The sequence below is a fragment of the Drosophila simulans genome, chromosome 2L (assembly GCF_016746395.2).
Source record: "Drosophila simulans strain w501 chromosome 2L, Prin_Dsim_3.1, whole genome shotgun sequence".
NCBI classification, from domain to species: domain Eukaryota; kingdom Metazoa; phylum Arthropoda; class Insecta; order Diptera; family Drosophilidae; genus Drosophila; species Drosophila simulans.
The window spans coordinates 15,669,465-15,686,521 of NC_052520.2; the positions used below are offsets into that span (position 1 = coordinate 15,669,465).

The window sequence follows — 17,057 nt, forward strand, 5'->3', positions numbered from 1 at the left end:
GTGTTGTAGCTGTTAAATATATGTAAGATGCTAATTTTACGTTACTATAATTAACCGCTTACTTAGTTTTTTTTTATCGATTTTTTTTTTATTTTATTTATACAGTACAGAAAATATTAAAATTCTATTTGCAAATTGAGTTTTTTCTTTTATTCAAGATCCTCAGAATTTTACATAATTATTAAACACCTCAATCTTAATGAATGTTCAATTGCGCTCGACCTTAAGTTGGATTCGAACAATTTGGCTCAGGTCAATAAATTTAATGACATTACACTGGCGATTTCAAAGCAAAGTGAAAGCCGCACCGCCAAGCCAACCACAAAGTGCAATTGAGGCCTCGTGGTGGCTGCTTGTGGGTTTTAGGTCGGTGGCGGTGCCAATTAGGATCCAGAAGTGGTGGGGTGAGCCATTTCAAAGGAGTAGGCTCCGCTTTTCCGCTCGGTCCTCCGTTTGAAACACAACTCGAAAAATGAAATTGAAGTATCAAAAGAAACACCAGCCGCTCGACCCAATTAAACAAGCATTTCGAAAGCTTGCACGTGGTAAGTAATGATACAATTAAGGCGCCCGGTCGATCTCATCCAAATATTTTTAAGGCTATTCAATTTTAAGCAGATGGTATAAGCTTTTAATGAAATTTTTCTCCAACAGCGCTTGGCAAGGCTTTCTTATACCTAGGCACTCCACCCCTGTGTCCACTCCACCAGTCCAGTGCGTTGAGCCTACTGCACTGTCACTACCTAGGCGTCTGTCCAATCTGCGCCCTGAGCTCCTTTTCCGGAAGCGGGACATCATGTTCGAGTCCGTGTTCTTCGTACTGCGGCAATTCTACAACTTTGTCTGCCCCATGCAAATCTTCTACGAAATCGAGGATGCTGAACAAGTAGGACTCCAAGAGGAGTGGGATATTTGGAGGGAACTTTGAGATTCGACGGCATGACAACCAAACCAATTGATTAATGGCGGGCTGGGCGGAAACCGTTCGCAATAAAGAGATCTCTCGCTTTTCCTCTTAAGTCACCCTGGTAACACCACTCCGATTCGCACATAATTTTCGCATAAATTGTCAAATGTTTAAAGCCTTGCCACTGAGCAACAGTCAAGGTAACCCAAGCCTGCGGATTAAATTTATTGCTCCTAGCTCTTGGTTTTGTAATGGTGGGGGTGATAATGGTGTCTGTTATCAGGCATCATTGAGTGTCATTGAAACGCCAGTAATTGCGTATTAAAATTATACACCCGGGACCATTTGCGTAATGAAATGAAGCCGTGTCTAAAAGCTAATTAGGTTGTCGTTTCCCTGGTATTTATGCAAAGTAATTGAAGAAATACGCAGAAGGGAGTAGTAGGTGGTATGGGAATAGTTCTCGCAGTCTCTGATCAGGATTTTAATTTTCCACTCGAACGAAGATCTTTAGTTAGCACATATCTGTGGATGCATTACGGAAGGTGTCACCATCGTGCTGACTGCTTTGCAATTCAAATGTGGTCTGTGTGGCTCACCTTTGACCCCCATTCCAATTCCCATTTCCCAAACACCGCCTTTCAATAAGCCGGTCCGAGTTGCAGGGCCAGCCGTCAATCTGCCGGCTCGCATTCAATTTGTTTAGCTTGTCGAACCACCCACATGTCGAAAAGGCCTTGACATGTTTTCCGCCCTTTTGCCAGTCTTTTCTCGCCGCCCCAACAGTTGACACAATTTGACTTTTGGCATCCAAACGTTCGAACAACGCCCTGAACTTTTGAACTAATCTATTTGTATTTGTTTAGCTTGCTAGCGATAAAGTTGCCATTGTGTTGTTGTGCAATCGTGTGTATGCTTTTCACCCTCGGGCAGGTGCAAAATATACATGTATGTGTGCGTGTGTGCCAGGTGAGGCAGGTCGTTTGAGTTTTCATGATGCCTTCTTTAGTGGCGCAGACCCATCAGATAGGAACAAGTTGATTATGATAAGAAAACAAATGCTGCTATGTTAATCCACCTATAGTGATTTGCATTAAAGTTAAAAGCGATAATTAAACATATTCCTTTACAATTATAGATTATTAAAGATTATATTAGTAATCAATAAAGCATACTTAGGAACTAGCCTGAGACCTACTTTACTTCACGTAGCCTCTCATCCTGAGTGTTAAAGATATTTGAACCAAGGTTGCTTTCCTAAGATTATCGCAATTGCATTAACGATAGAGATATGGCATTGCTTTACCAATTATGGGGCTATTCGAGGAACCGCCCTTTCCGTTTGCTGTCATTAATACCGCAAATTAGCCCGGAAAGTGGAAGTAACCGGAGGGGAAAGCCGGGAGTCAAGGGCTCAACTAATAACTTCTACTTGCGTGAACAGCCCGTAAACCAATTTCTGCCGGCAGTGCTTTCATTAGCGCTGCCTCAATGGCCAAGGCACCCCGATTTCCAGGATTCGTCCTTGGCTCCGGCTCGGTCCAAACGATTATTGGGCTCTCCGCTTGTGCTAAAGTTTAAGCCTCTACTCCGCTGATTGCCAGATTTGTTAATTATGCACGTTATAATTAATGTTCGCTATCCCGTGCTGACCTGCCACTCCCTTTAACGCACTATCACCCACCCCAACAGCCCCACTCCCACTAGCCAACTAATTGTCAATAAATTTGCCAGCCCAAAACATCATTTCCCAGCCGAGAATGTTGAGAACCATACCCATATCCATGCCCGGGAAGCTCCCTGCTGTCATGCTGGCTGTCAGTTGCGCTTAATGCTTAAATGAAATCTAATCACGTTCTAATTTCAGTTAAGTGTGACAGCGAATTGTGCGACCCGCCCTTGGAATACGTTCTCTAGATCACCGATACCTCATCTTTGATCCCCTCCCCATTTGGCCCACTTCCGCTGCTCGTCTCCTTGTATTTCATTTCCCCCATTTAAGTGGCGCACTTCCACTTCGTCTGCTGTTTTATTCTTTTTTGGCATAGCGCCAGTCGGAAAAAATTTACATTCAATGAAGGCGAGTGACCTGCAGTCGGGGGGAAATGTTTAAAGGATATATTAGGAAACTTAAAGAGGATTGTAACTCTAATGAAAATGAGGTAATTAAAATATTAGGGTTATTAAAGTCCACAGTAGAATGTATTGTAAATGACATTTATAAGATCTTTATTTATTATTATTATTTATATTCAGCATATACATACGTCTCACTTGATATTTATAGTGCTTTTTATTATACAAAATATTTGATCAATTTTTTATTAATAATTTCACTGGACTTAAATTTACTGTTTAGAGGCTTATTATCTCCTTTTTCATTCTGACCGCTAATGATCAGAGTTAGACGGTTTTCTCGACTGGTGGAAAAGTTGTATTCAATAGCGCAACTGGCGTTAAATCTGACCACATTCACCATCACTGCATGTTTCATAACTTTTCATTTGAAAACGACGCCGGAGGGGCCGGGAAACTATTTCGTTTTCAAATTAGCAAACGGTTTTCCCTTTGAAAATCTAGTTAATTAGCGCTCAACAACAAACAACTCGGGGAGAAAAAGCAACAGCGGCAGAATCATCACTATCATCGTCATCATCATCGTTTCGCGCCAGTCGGGCAACTTTTTTGGCGCAAAATAGTTAAAAAACTGGTTGGGAAAACTGCTCTGCAAACCACCCACTGGACTCCGAAAAGTATGCAGTGCGAAAGTGTTCGTGAATTAAGCAATTAGCCAAGTCGAAGCAAAAGGAGAAATACAAGCGGAGAATTGCGAATCAGCCGGCATCCCAAGTTGCCTATATTGTTGCACAAGTCTGAAGCTGACCCACTGCTAATTGACCAATATTCCCGTCTTGGCCATCATTACCATCACGATACGGGTCCTGGCTTGGGTTTTGGTATTGATCCCCGTTTGGTATCCGTTTGGTTCTGGCATCGGCATGGTAATTGCAATTGCTGGCATTCCACTTCCCCATCGAAGCCCAGAGGTTGCGGGGACACAGCATAAATACAGCCAGCAAATGGAATTTATTCCAGCCAGCCACGAATTCCAATTTTGAGCATTAGCTTCCCTTTCCTTTGGTTCTTTCAAAGAAGCCATGGTGGCTTTTATGTTAACTGAATAAAGAAATGCTTCGATTTCTTATAGTAAAATGGGCATTTATCTCTTTTCATTGTTTAAAAACATGTGGCTTTATATTCCTTTATAACTTTATAGAAAATGCGAAATCATGATTATCTGAAATAGAGTATTTTACATTCGGATTGAGTTACATTGGAATACGTCTCTCTTTCTGTCGACTGCTTTTTGGCACATTGCTTATTGATTATTTTTACTAATTTATGTGCTAATAAAATTGTCAATTTGTATGCGTGCAGCGGCAGTTCGTTTTGGAGCGGATTCCACTGCTGTGAGTGGCTGCGATATCGTTGCGAAGGATTTCAGGGAGGAGTGAGTTGCCAAGGATGGCGCAGCTGACAAAACCATTAGACTTAAGTGTCTCCTGCTGCCCAGCGGCTGCCTCTCCTGTTTCCCTTTTTGTTCAAAGCCGTCGTCCTGTCTCATTGTCAGAGGGCAGAGTGCCAAAGGCGCTTACAAATGACGCTGCAGGACATTTCTGGTAATGATTTTCCGTCGGAGGCCAGCCAGCTTTGGCTTCAGTTTCACATTTTGGCCGGGAGCAGTCTCACCCATTCGCTGGCCAATCCAATCCTGTCTTTCCTGCGGTCTGGGATTTTAAACTGGCTTATTATGCCGCATTTGAGTTTAAATACGGCCGCAAGGATTTCGTCGATTGCCATGGGGCTATTGATAATCTTTCGCTCAGTATTTATGCAAATGATCTGGAGAATTATGGCAAGCTTGGGAATTGAATATCAAACGAACAGAGTAGAGTTAAGGTAAGCCGCACACTCACAGGTTATCTCTAGAGAATTTGGGTTCAGACTTAATTTCAACGAAACTTATTTGCATGGCTACTGTAGCCATCAAAATAAATATGTGTTCGATATAGGTTCAGCCGGTCTGCGTTATCAGCAAGAGTAATCTGACCTTAATGTCTCATGCCTCTTCATAAGTGTCTATATATTCCATTGAAAGTGTGACGCATTTGTTGAGGGATATTCCAAATATATGTGTAGAGCAAGTGATTGGAGCCGAACGCCTAATATAATGTTTTTCAAAGCTTGCTGAATTCACCTTATCCAGCTTCAATATATTTGCTAGGCGAACAATTTCATCACAGGAGCCCAATCTGCGTTTCGCCATCTTTGCGCCCTGAAATAAACAATATTTTCGCACATTTACCCAAAGCACCTACTTCCACTTAGCAACCTTTCCCCGGTGGAGCGCTGCTTTTACACCATTTGGGCCATTCGAAGAGGGTGGGAACAGGGGACCCTTGAGCAAACCACTTGATGACGAAGACATTTTGCCAGCTAAAAAATCGTATTTACAACATAATTTACACTCAAAGTGAGCAAGGAGAGGAGGTGGGGGAAAAGCCAGGCTGTGATGGAGAGCGGGCGAAAAGGGTGAACCTGGGCTGTGTGGCCCATTCAAAGTGCCACCACTCAAGTGCAACTTTGCCGTACTTGTGCCTGACCAGGATCCGTCTGAAAAATGGGACAATTTCATGGCCTTTAATGGCAAACTTTTAGTGGTCAATGCAATGGCTGCCGCACAACATCATCAAGATCCGGGAATTACCAGAACCGCCGTAAAGGAATGGCGAACTGGAGTGAAACTCCGCTCCTTACGTTAAATTATGTAAAAATATAATTCTCCTTAAAAAAAGAACGAGAAAAGCATTTGGTAGCTGGTGTATGGGAAAATGACGGAAAAGGTGAAAATTGTATTACACGAAGTCAAGTCGAGTTCTGCACTCGCTGATGCTTTCCGCTTGCCGCCCTTTGATGTCGTTGCGCGAAAATTGAATAAAAATAATTTGTAATGCGTTTGCACTGCGGCAGATTGCTGGTGAGTTTGTGGTTGAGCGCTGAATGAAATGGAAATTACGGGAAATTTTGTAAATTAATGAGATGTTAAGGGGGCGAACCAGCTTGATGTAATTAATGAAGAGAATGCGACCCAGCAAACCAATATATGGTAACGTATTTATAAATGCCCCCAAATTGGTGTTATTAGAGCCAACCTATGTTCGATCTACTTAAAGAATAAATTCATGGTTTTTCCTATTTTTTCCATACTATTTGTTGTATGAGTTGACAGAGGATGCACTATAAGTATATAAGTAAATATACACGACATGCTTCATCTTAATTCGTTATCGGCGGCAAGAAATTCGAAGAAGCCTTATCAAATCACAATACGAACAAGAGAGAGTGCTATAGTGGAGTGCCTCGACTATCAGATACCTGTTATTCAGCTGGTAAATTAAAAAATAATAATAATAAAAATAAAAAAAGGTGTGTTTCAAAATTTAAAAAATAACAAAACAATCGTTACATTCTAGCTTTTACAGTTTCTGACATCGAGGCGTTCATACGGACACACGGAAAGACATACTTTATGCGGTCGGAAACACTTCCTTCTGCGTGTTACATACTCTTCAACGAATCTAGTGTATCCTTTTAGTCCACGAGTAACGGGTATAAATTGAATTAATGTTCGCTGGCAATACAATATGTTGACCGCTTAATCGCAAACAACAGTGTATCAAAGACAAGCGTTTAGAATGGATCGCCTTTCCATTCTCCTCTTGCTTCTGGGAATCTCTCGGAGCCAGGCCCTTTTCTGTGGCGGGTCTATGGCGAAGGAGTGCGTACAGCGAAACCGTTGCCGTATTGGTACCGAAACGGGAAGGCCAATCATACAGTATAGAGGACTAATTAACGGCAATGACGGATGTGAATCTGGGCAGACCTGCTGCCCGAAAACGGAAATAGTAATGCTAATCGAGAGCTATCACTTGAATGTTCTTTTTTGACAGTTTATTGTCTTTGCAGTTACAATTTCCAGTACAGGTCGACAATCAACCGATACCTGCTGACTGTGGCTATGCGAACCATCAGGGATTGGGATTCACAATAACTAACCCGATGGACATCGCACAGGACGGCGAACTGCCATGGATGGTGGCTCTGCTTGATTCCAGAAGCCATCTACCGATAGGCGGTGGCTCCCTAATTACGCGGGATGTGGTGCTTACATCTTCCACGAAGACCTACGAAGTTCCTGAGACCTACCTTATGGTGAGGGCTGGAGAATGGGACTTTAATAGCGACAGCGAGCAGAGAGCACATGAGGATGTTGCGATCAGGAAGATCGTACGACATGCCAATCGCAGTGTCGAGAATGGTGCCAATAATGCGGCCCTTTTGTTCCTCGCTAGACCGCTAAAACTAGACCACCACATAAATCTCATTTGTTTGCCGCCGCCGAATCGGAAATTTATCCATAACCGCTGCATCGTCAGTGGCTGGGGCAAAAAAACAGCCTTGGACAACAGTTACATGAATGTCCTGAAAAAGATCGATGTGCCATTGGTGGACAGATCAGTGTGTCAAAAGCAACTGCAAGGACCCTACGGCAAAGACTTTATTCTCGATAACAGCCTGATATGTGCTGGCGGAGAACCTGGCAAGGATTCGTGCAAAGGCGATGGAGGTGCCCCACTTGCCTGCCCACTGCAAAGCGATCCCAACCGGTACGAACTTGTGGGAATCGTAAACTTTGGATTCGGATGTGGAGAGCCACTTCCTGCTGCCTACACTGATGTTTCCGAAATTCGACGCTGGATTGATTATAATATCCAAGCGAATGCAGTACACTATTCTCCCCCGTTCGGAAATGTAGGCCAATCACTTGTTTCTGTTGGTGGTGTTGGATATATTCCAGGTATGGGCCCAGGAAATGCTTTCGAAGGACCAGTTTCGGTTGGAGAATTTATTCCAAATGGCGGATTTGTATATGATTCAAATGGATTTCAAAATGGTGCCAATGGACTTCAAGGACCTCTTCAAATCGGAGGAAATGTTCCAAATGAAGGCCAAGGAAACAGTGGCAATAGATATGATCCAAATCCGGAAATCGGAGCAGTTTCAGTCGGAAAACCTATTCCGAATGAAAGCAATCCATCTGGCGGTCTTGGATATGATTTAAATGGAATCGAAAAACTTAATCAATTTCCACCGTTATTTCAAGTAAATGGTGCCAATGGACATCAAGGACCTCTTCAAATCGGAGGAAATATTCCAAATGTAGGCCAAGGAATCAATGGCAATAGATATGATCCAAATACGGAGATCGGAGCAGTTTCAGTCGGAAAACCTATTCCGAATGAAGGCAATCCATCTGGCGGTCTTGGATATGATTTAAATGGAATCGAAAAACTTAATCAATTTCCACCGGTATTTCAAGTAAATGGTGCCAATGGACATCAAGGACCTCTTCAAATCGGAGGAAATATTCCAAATGTAGGCCAAGGAATCAGTGGCAATAGATATGATCCAAATCCGGAAATCGGAGCAGTTCCAGTCGGAAAACCTATTCCGAATGAAGGCAATGTATTTGGCGGTCTCGGATATGATTTATATGAAGTCCAAAAACCGAATCAAGCTGGAGAATTCATTCCACATGTAGGCCAAGAAAATTATGCCAATGGACTTCAAGGACCTCTTCAAATGGGAGGAACTATTCCAAATGTAGGACAAGGAAACAGTGGCAATAGATATGATCCAAATCCTGAAATCGGACCGCCCACATTTGGTGCCGGAATGCAAGGAAATAATATCGATAATCAGTATAATTACAATCTTGGCGACAGAGCAAAAAATGAATTGGGAGCGTTTCCTCTCGAAAATCCCAATAAGGATAATGTTATTAGCCTTAGTGATTTTGCATCCACAACGACCACTCCAAGTGCACCTATAAAATTGGTAATAGAAAAGTACTAACATAGTTTTATAATTTTATCATAGAGCTAATAATCTATAAACATGTAATAAAAATATAAAACTAAAGCGTTTATTCAGTGATTATAATTGATTTTTTTTTTATCTCTCACTTAAATTGTGATTTTTTTTAAATATTAGAAGCGGAGAAACACAGTATAAGCATGATTTGTTGATTAATTTTATAAACTCCAATCTAAACTCCGCAATCTAATTTTTTGTTTAGTGGTAGCCATCTGCGTTTTTTGTTCCTGCTTGCATTGCGCATTATAAATCTAGATTATAAAGCTAGATTATTAGCTAACATCAAGTTAGGCCATCAGCAGCTTGACACACTATCATCCTATTGATTCTGTGGCCCACCCAAAATCCGGCTAATTGTGCCCGAGCTTGGCTGGAGTTTATTACGAAGCAAGCTGGCCCCAAATTGCCGCCCACCAAATACAACCAATTTCGCAGAAACAACGCACAAAAACTGGCCCAAAATGGGGGCTTACTATAGTTACATGGCACTGAGAGGCGAACGTCGAATGTGGAACACATTGTGGCCCTATTGCTTTTAGCCAGAGTTCGCTTCTTGTTTATTTGTTTGTTTGACTGATTTGCTGTTGTTTATTTTGATTTCCGGCTCAAATGCCGAGTGGGCAGAGGCGGATCCTTGTCGATTTCTACATTGATTGTGTTGTCGCAGCAGGAGTTCGATTTCCTCTGCGGGAGTGTGTGTATGTACTGGTGCTTGTACAGCAGCAGATTAGTGTTGACAAACAGTCAAATGGCAAAAGGTGATGCCGGCTCCGGCGACATCATCATCAGGCCCTCCATAATCCCATAAACACCTCCCAACTGGAACCATTTCCGGGGGTGGAAAACCTTTGTTTGCCTCTCCACGCAGCAACATCAAAGGAACACTAAATCAGAATCCGAGTCTGCATGCGAATCCGGGAGTGGGCCAGTGAAAATGGCATTCCGATTGGCCTCGATAAGGAGTTTACTGCGTTTTTTGCCCTCCAACTTGGTCCATCGGATAGTTCAGACTTCATTATTATTTTGCATAAAAAATGCATTAATACGAAATTTATGTATTTGTTTTGCCGCTATATTTTTTTTTTGCTTAATATGTCACAAAGTCATAACTTCTGGTTTACTGTTTAACATCAACTGAGCTCAGCTCAGACATGGAATTACTTTTAGTGATTCGGTAAAAAGCTTAATATTTCACTTTTATGCGCTATTTTTTACGGCACCTCGTAAGCGCAATATTTCTGCGAAATTTATGTTTATAATTTGAATGGGAGTGATTCATTTAAAAAAAATGTTTTAGGCTAATGAACCGGGATTAAAGGAGACAAAACCTATTACAAGTTTACGAGGTAAATAAGAATTGTACTCGACATCACTAGCATTCTAAACTTAAAAAAAAAAATATTTTGCATAAATAAAAAAGTATTATACAATTTGAACACCAACTTTCTGTTTTCTGTTAAGCTTAATTGAAATTAAAATAATCTCTTTTCTTCATATATATGCATTTCTGTGCATGTTGCAAGATAAGAAGAAATATATAATTGCTGAATAATATTGTTCATGTTTGCGTGCACAAAAAGTCTTGGAAATTGTATTTGCATTTATTTCCTTTCCCGGCTAAGTTAAACATTACGAATTAATTGAAATTAAATTATAATCATTCAGCTGGGAGCACAGTACGGTTTGTGTTTCTGAAGATAAAGAGAACATAAAGCAGTCCCGAAGCACATGACATGTTAGTTCAGCAGAAACTCGTTTTCAGAACTCATGGAGATGGACTTTGGACGTGCAAAAAATATGTGCATATATAAATTACAAGCAAATATATTGTGCAGAACCGAAGTGCCGAAAAATTCATTAAGGCTGCAAATGAAAAAGTAATTACAAACAATTATAAAAACGTCCACTTCACGCATGCATCCGTGAACTCCGAAAAAATAGAAGAGAAACGAAAATAATCGCAAACTTTTGCGCTGCAAACTTTTGCAAGCAATTAAATATATTTGTCACTTCAAAATGGCTGACAAGCCAGGGACCTTTTTGATACCGCAACAGAATCGAGTGGTGCCGGGTGGTGCGGATGGCGGTGATCGTGGGGCTGTCAAACATTAAACTGAACCACATCTCCGGAACAACTTCTAGCCACCTCCCGGCAAATGCAAAGAAACCTTCAACCCGAGCATAAAGTTGCCTAGTAACTGGCACTCGTGACAAGTTCTGGCAAAGTTTTCTTTTCTCCCGCCATTTGTACTGCAGTTAACTGCAGTAGTGAAAATTTATAAAGTTTTAATCATGTGGAGCATTAGCAACTCATACTAAGCTGTTCGTGTGCTTACATCAATCAAGATGTCTTTAAGTAAAATGTATCATTTTTCAGCAAGTTATTTAAAATTCGAGAAGTTACTTGTCGGCATCGCTGTGACACATCACATTATTTGAAATCCCACCTTTTCTAGAAAATAGTCTCAAAAGCACAACATAAAATGAGTTTTTTTACGGTTTTTATGTTCGTTAAAATTAGCAAATAAGAAAGAATTGTAATGAATAAAATATATATAAGTTATTCTTTGGAAACATATAAGAAAGAGGGTGCATTGGAAATAATTCAATCATAAATCACGCGGAATTCTTAGTCAAAGTTAAGACAAGTCGAGGGTAATCATGGCCGAGCCAGATCCCAAACCAAACCGGTTTTTCGCTCATCGACCCCAACCGATCCCCAGGACCATTCTTCGTTCTCCGGCTGGTGAGAGTTACCAGCGGCTGGGACACTCTAGATGCAGCCAAGTGGAATCAATTAATCTTTGCTCGCAAACATTTGCCAGTGGCCCAGCCGAAAAAGCAACACCAGCATGCTGACATCTAAGGAGTCCAAGTCCGAAAATATGTAATGGTGGCCCTGCCATTTCTCGCTCCAGTGCTGAGTGAAATGTTTCAAGAAAAGTGCAGCTTGCAGCTATGAAAAATGATAAATTTCACTTTGCAGCTCCCATTCCGGCCCCGGTTCCGTTCCTGCCTTCCCGATGCTATTTTATTATTTATCAAGCTTATTACGAAGGCAGCAGCATCCAAAGGGGGAAGCTTCGGGATCCTTCAGCTGCAACTGTGCAACGTCCTGGCAACCCTGCCATGGGATTGCCGCTCGGTTTGATATTGAAAAATTATTGCTTTTTATGAAATAGTGCCATAAATTATTCGTAATACATTAACAATTATTTAGTAGTTGTTTGCCTCTCTCGCTCGCCGGCATCTACTCAAATGTGTGATATATGGCTCGTACTTACTCAAGCGAGTCTCGACACACGAGAGGGCAGAAATTAATATTGTTTTGAAATCAATTACCTAAAAGGAGAAAGCAGAGTGTGGGATACATGATATTAGGAAATAAATTTAATTTTAACTTGTTAAATATATTAACAAAAGAAAAACAATTTAACTATAAATTGTTTTGTTTTAAGCTTTGTTTAAGTTTTGTTAGCAAGCTCTCAATATAATAATAATTCCTTGACGCTATATCATATCAAATCATATCAATATCAATATCAAACTAAAGATGCAGCCAACATTCAAACCAAAAATTTTTAATTTCGTTAACAATTAATAAATAATATCCAAAGTAGAACTAAATATTATAGCCAATCTTGTCGATAGTAATGTTATTACAGCACCACAACTTATCTCGAAGTTGAGACACAACCTACACTACTTCACTCTGGATCATCCTGCGCACTTTGCAATAAGCCGAAGATTAATCTTGAGCCAGACTTTATGTCACATAATGCTTCCCTTTTTTGGCATATTTACATCGACAAGGGAAGCCATCAGGCGGGTAAACACCCCCAGGACTCCTGCCCAGGACACTTTTATTGATTTATCACGTCTGGCGTGAGTTATAATTGGATGCCACGCGGGGCGGAGGACGTGTATCTGGGGGATCTGGGGGGACCTGTCTCCCATCAAGTGCAAAGTGAAGCCGGAGCAAGTGACGTATCCTGGGCAAATTTATGGCATCTTTTACGAGTGTTGCCGCTTGTGTCTTGGCTATCGCTTCTTAAAGCCCTTCTTGGGTGGCGGTGCAAATTGTGTGATTAGCTGATGAAAGTGTAATTAAATTTCCGAGGCGGCACTTTGAGACGAGTGATTTATTTGTAAAGTGCCGCACAAGATTGCTTAAGTTTATTAATTATGTGTAATTAATTAACAGACTGGTTACGGTGTCAGATGTATTGTGTGAAATTAGTACGGGAGCTGTCAAAAATTCTGCTTTTCGGTTTTTAAGTGTGTATTTAGGTAATTTAAGTCTTGATGGCCTCTTCAAATGAAGATTATATATTTGTTTAATTACGAAATACCGTCCTTTTAAAGTAACATATCTAGCTTTGAACTATATTTTAGCCAATGTAACCCTCCAGCCACAATAAAATTCAGTCAGTCAGTATTATATAAACGACTATTTTCCAGATGTATATATTCGACATGCGTTTATATTTGGAATGCCTAGCACAACATTTGCAAAATATTGCAGACACCGCTGTGAAAATATTCCACAGTTACACAGCGTGATGGAATATTTTAGGCTAACCATTTTTAATCATGCCGTTGGCACCTGAAGGAAAACAAACACCCATGAAACAAACTGCAGTTGCTGAATTTTCGGCCAGCCAGCAATTGTTTACCATGTGTCTGCGGCAAAATAGTTATCAAAATACAAACAAATTCTGGCGAATGCAATTAAAGGGAAAGAGGGCGAGAAGAGGCTTCTACCATGGAGTTCCCCACTTGTCAGGCGGCCCTGTTTGGGATCAGGAATCAAGATAGTATCCATAAGAGGGAGAACTGAATACATTACCCGTAATATTACACACATTTGCCTAGCAGGGAGCTGGCTCGCACCGCGCACTTCAGGAGCAGTAGGTACCCCTCCCTCTCTTCCTGCACAGAACTTCCTAGACCCGACACATATGCTTATAATGGCATTTCGCAACTGCCACTCAACCACCCATCCAACGGCAACCACCCATCCAACGGCAACCACCAGCTAGCAACCAGCCACCAACAAGGAACTACGTCCGCAGGGCCAACATCACGAGTCCTGGCTGCTGTCGAGTCGTCATTGTTGTCGCTGATGTTTTCTATTGCCGCTAAAAGAGTTCATCGGCAAGGACATGGATTTGGACTTGCCCTGGAGTGTTCAAAAACAACGGTTTCTAATATTTTGTTAGACCGATTTTTAGGTAAGTGTATATTGGATTTAACCAAAATAAATGACCTTATAAATACAAAATTTCCCTTCTCGATTATTTAAGTTCAATGTAGTTTATCTAGTATAAGTTTCGTGGAAATTGTTACTATAACTTTGAATCGCAATTCACAGGCAGTGAATAATTTTGGCCATATCAGTGTTTTAAACTTTTAGCAAGGGTATTCTATGCTCACTTACTGTACAATTTTTCATTTTCCCCCTCGCCCTGTTATTTCCTTGTTATTGTCATTTATGTAGCTGCACTTTGTTGTTGTCGTGTCCGTGGGTCGTGTTCTTTAATTGCGCCTTTTGCAGCAAATGTTGTTAAAACACACACACGCACTAACACTAGCAGCACAAACCAGACCGGAAGTCAATGACTTTTTGCCGGGAACTTCGAGCGGTTAAAATCCAAATAGAGACGTTAGCACTAACTTAAGTGAGGCTCTACATGGCGCAATTGCTGTTATTGCTTTTGCGGATAACACGACCTTTAAAGGCACGCAAGTTGGCAAAAAGGATGTGAGCGGGACATTAAGTCATTTAGTTTTATTAGTCACAACGCACCCGGGCAGCGTAGGGTTAAGTATGTGGGTTAATTGCATAAGTTAAAGCCGAATGAAGCGGCTATTTAAATTATTGCATACCACGTGTGTCCCTCAGTTGGGCAAAAAAGGAGCGAAAGGCGAAGGAAGGTGGCAGCATAAATCATTGTTGGCATTTTTAAATTGGCTTTCTGGGCCGACACATTCCGCTCTTGCTGCTGTTGCGGCTGATGTGGCCGGTGCTCTTGGCCAGGATTAAGGCCAGCCCAAAGGAGGTCCCATTGCGCCAACGGCAGGTCCACAAAAAGGAAATGCCACGAAAGACAAGGCGAAGTGAACGGAAATTTAACCAAAATTGACTTAATTTGAATAAGCTGCGAAAAAAGGGCAAACAGAAATATGTGAAAGCAGAATTGGAGGTAGACAACAACGAAAGCGAAATAAAAAAGGCAAAAATAAGTTAAAAGATGTGAAACTCAATGTTCGATCCGGATATATTCACCTGACCTGGCTTTAAATGTATCTGTTCGCTTAACTTTTGTGGCAATGCCAACATCAAATATATTATTTTAATTAGATATTTATTAGCCAAACTATAAAATCACAATTTTATAATTATGTTCTAATTAAGTCCTATTATTGGTATATGCTAACCTTTCACTATTCGATTATCTATTTAGTAATTAATTATTCCTTTAATGAAATTTCCACCGGCTATTGACACAAAATTCAATCAGCTCTCGGATGATCAGTCATTATTTTGCTTCGAAGGGACACGCCGAAATTCGTGTAGCGCGTCAAAGTTTTTCATGTTAAATCGAAATAAGTTTTCAGCAACATTTCGCCAAGTTTGCCAAACACTTGAAGGCGTCAGCACGCACAAACAGACAGCCACGCAAATGCTGTCAATTGTAGCGCGAAAGTATGCAACACGAAATTATGAGTGGGTCTGCAAAAGTTTTCACGGAGGCGGAAAACCCTCGGACAGCCAACGTCCTTTGTCCGGAGACGGAACTCGATATAGAAAGGAGACCTTCACGAAAGGGCCGATGTTGTTGAGCTGTCCCATGCCTTGATTGATGAGCATGTCATGAACTTATGACACTGATAGTTATAAATTATTATTATTTCGACATTGTGCTCTTGCCCGGAGCTAAATGCACAAAACTTTTTCTGCGACGGCATCTTCCTTACTTCCATCGGGCCAAACATTTGACATCTAATTGACATTTAAAGTGCGCCCAGGAAAAAAGGAGTCGAATACTAATGATTACCGACCACGAGGTCAGTCAAGTGATGAATCATCTTGCATTTGAATGAAATATCTTCTTATGGCCTTCCTTTTAAAAAGAGTGCAAGCATTTTTATTGTTAAAAAGAGCACGATTTTGTAATGTTCATCTATCAAGATTGCAACACAGATAAAATACTTAAAAGTAGTTGATTTGTAGAATTTTTAAATATATATTTATTTTACTTCTCTAATATTTAACCCCACTTTTATAAATGGCTTTTCTAGCATACCTAGAAACTCTCACTTTAAACTCATATTTCTATTAAACATCCACGGAAACCTTAACTTTAAAATTTCTTTAAAGCACTAATGACCAAACACATTTTCTATTTTCTGTTTGTTTGCGATTCTGCCTTGTCGCATTGCCATTGTTTTTGTTGCTGTTTATCATTTTGGCATCTTCATCGCTGTCATTAGTCGCACATTAAGCTGCCCACCTGCCATTTTCAGGACCTTCCAGTTTCAGGATCTCCCAGGAACTCGCGCCTGTTGCCCATTGGCCGCCTGCCCACCTGCCGTTTTATAAATGTTTCAAAAATACACCCAGAAAGCAAAAAGAACGCTGGCACTACACGGTCGTAGACCAAAAGAAAAAAAAAACGAATTTATAAAGAGGGAAATTTGATAAATGCTTCTTGCGGGTTTATTTAATGTGCGCCAAGTGCGTTCATTGTGTGAAATCATAAAAAAATAATAGGAAGAGAAAAAAATAAGGAAAACGATGAAGGGGTGGTGGTCCATTTTTTATAAAAGTCCATGGGACCCTTTTGTGAAAGTAAGCAAAATAATGTAGCGTCATTTTCATACACTACTGAGAACGGATCACTATATAATAGTGCTGCCTTAGATATAATTAAAAATAAATAGATAATAATTAAAAACAAAATTTACTTCCGTTGCTTTCACTATGGTAATGATCGAAGGACTATTTCTTTCTTTCTTAGCAAGAGTCCCAAGACTATTTGAAAAATAATAGAGACGAAATCATAGTTTTGTTGCATTAAAATATAAATATTTTTTATTATACTGCAGGAGGATGTGACTTTCTTAGGGGATACTTTGTTTCTAAGTC

General features: G+C 40.6%; 3 protein-coding genes across 3 annotated transcripts in view; 2 read left to right on the plus strand and 1 right to left on the minus strand.

The window, feature by feature from the left end:
* Positions 1 to 17,057, minus strand: part of LOC6732470 — a 57,540-nt gene that overhangs the window by 13,913 nt on the left and 26,570 nt on the right. The gene's annotated exons all lie outside the window — the stretch shown is intronic.
* On the plus strand, positions 386 to 1,143 carry LOC6732471. Its single transcript, XM_002079555.4, has 2 exons — positions 386 to 545; positions 655 to 1,143. The coding sequence occupies exons 1-2, from the start codon at positions 473 to 475 to the stop codon at positions 888 to 890; spliced, it is 309 nt and encodes a 102-aa protein (XP_002079591.1). The 5' UTR covers positions 386 to 472; the 3' UTR covers positions 891 to 1,143.
* LOC6732472 lies at positions 6,615 to 8,962 on the plus strand. Its single transcript, XM_016180188.3, has 2 exons — positions 6,615 to 6,873; positions 6,935 to 8,962. The coding sequence occupies exons 1-2, from the start codon at positions 6,664 to 6,666 to the stop codon at positions 8,882 to 8,884; spliced, it is 2,160 nt and encodes a 719-aa protein (XP_016025109.1). The 5' UTR covers positions 6,615 to 6,663; the 3' UTR covers positions 8,885 to 8,962.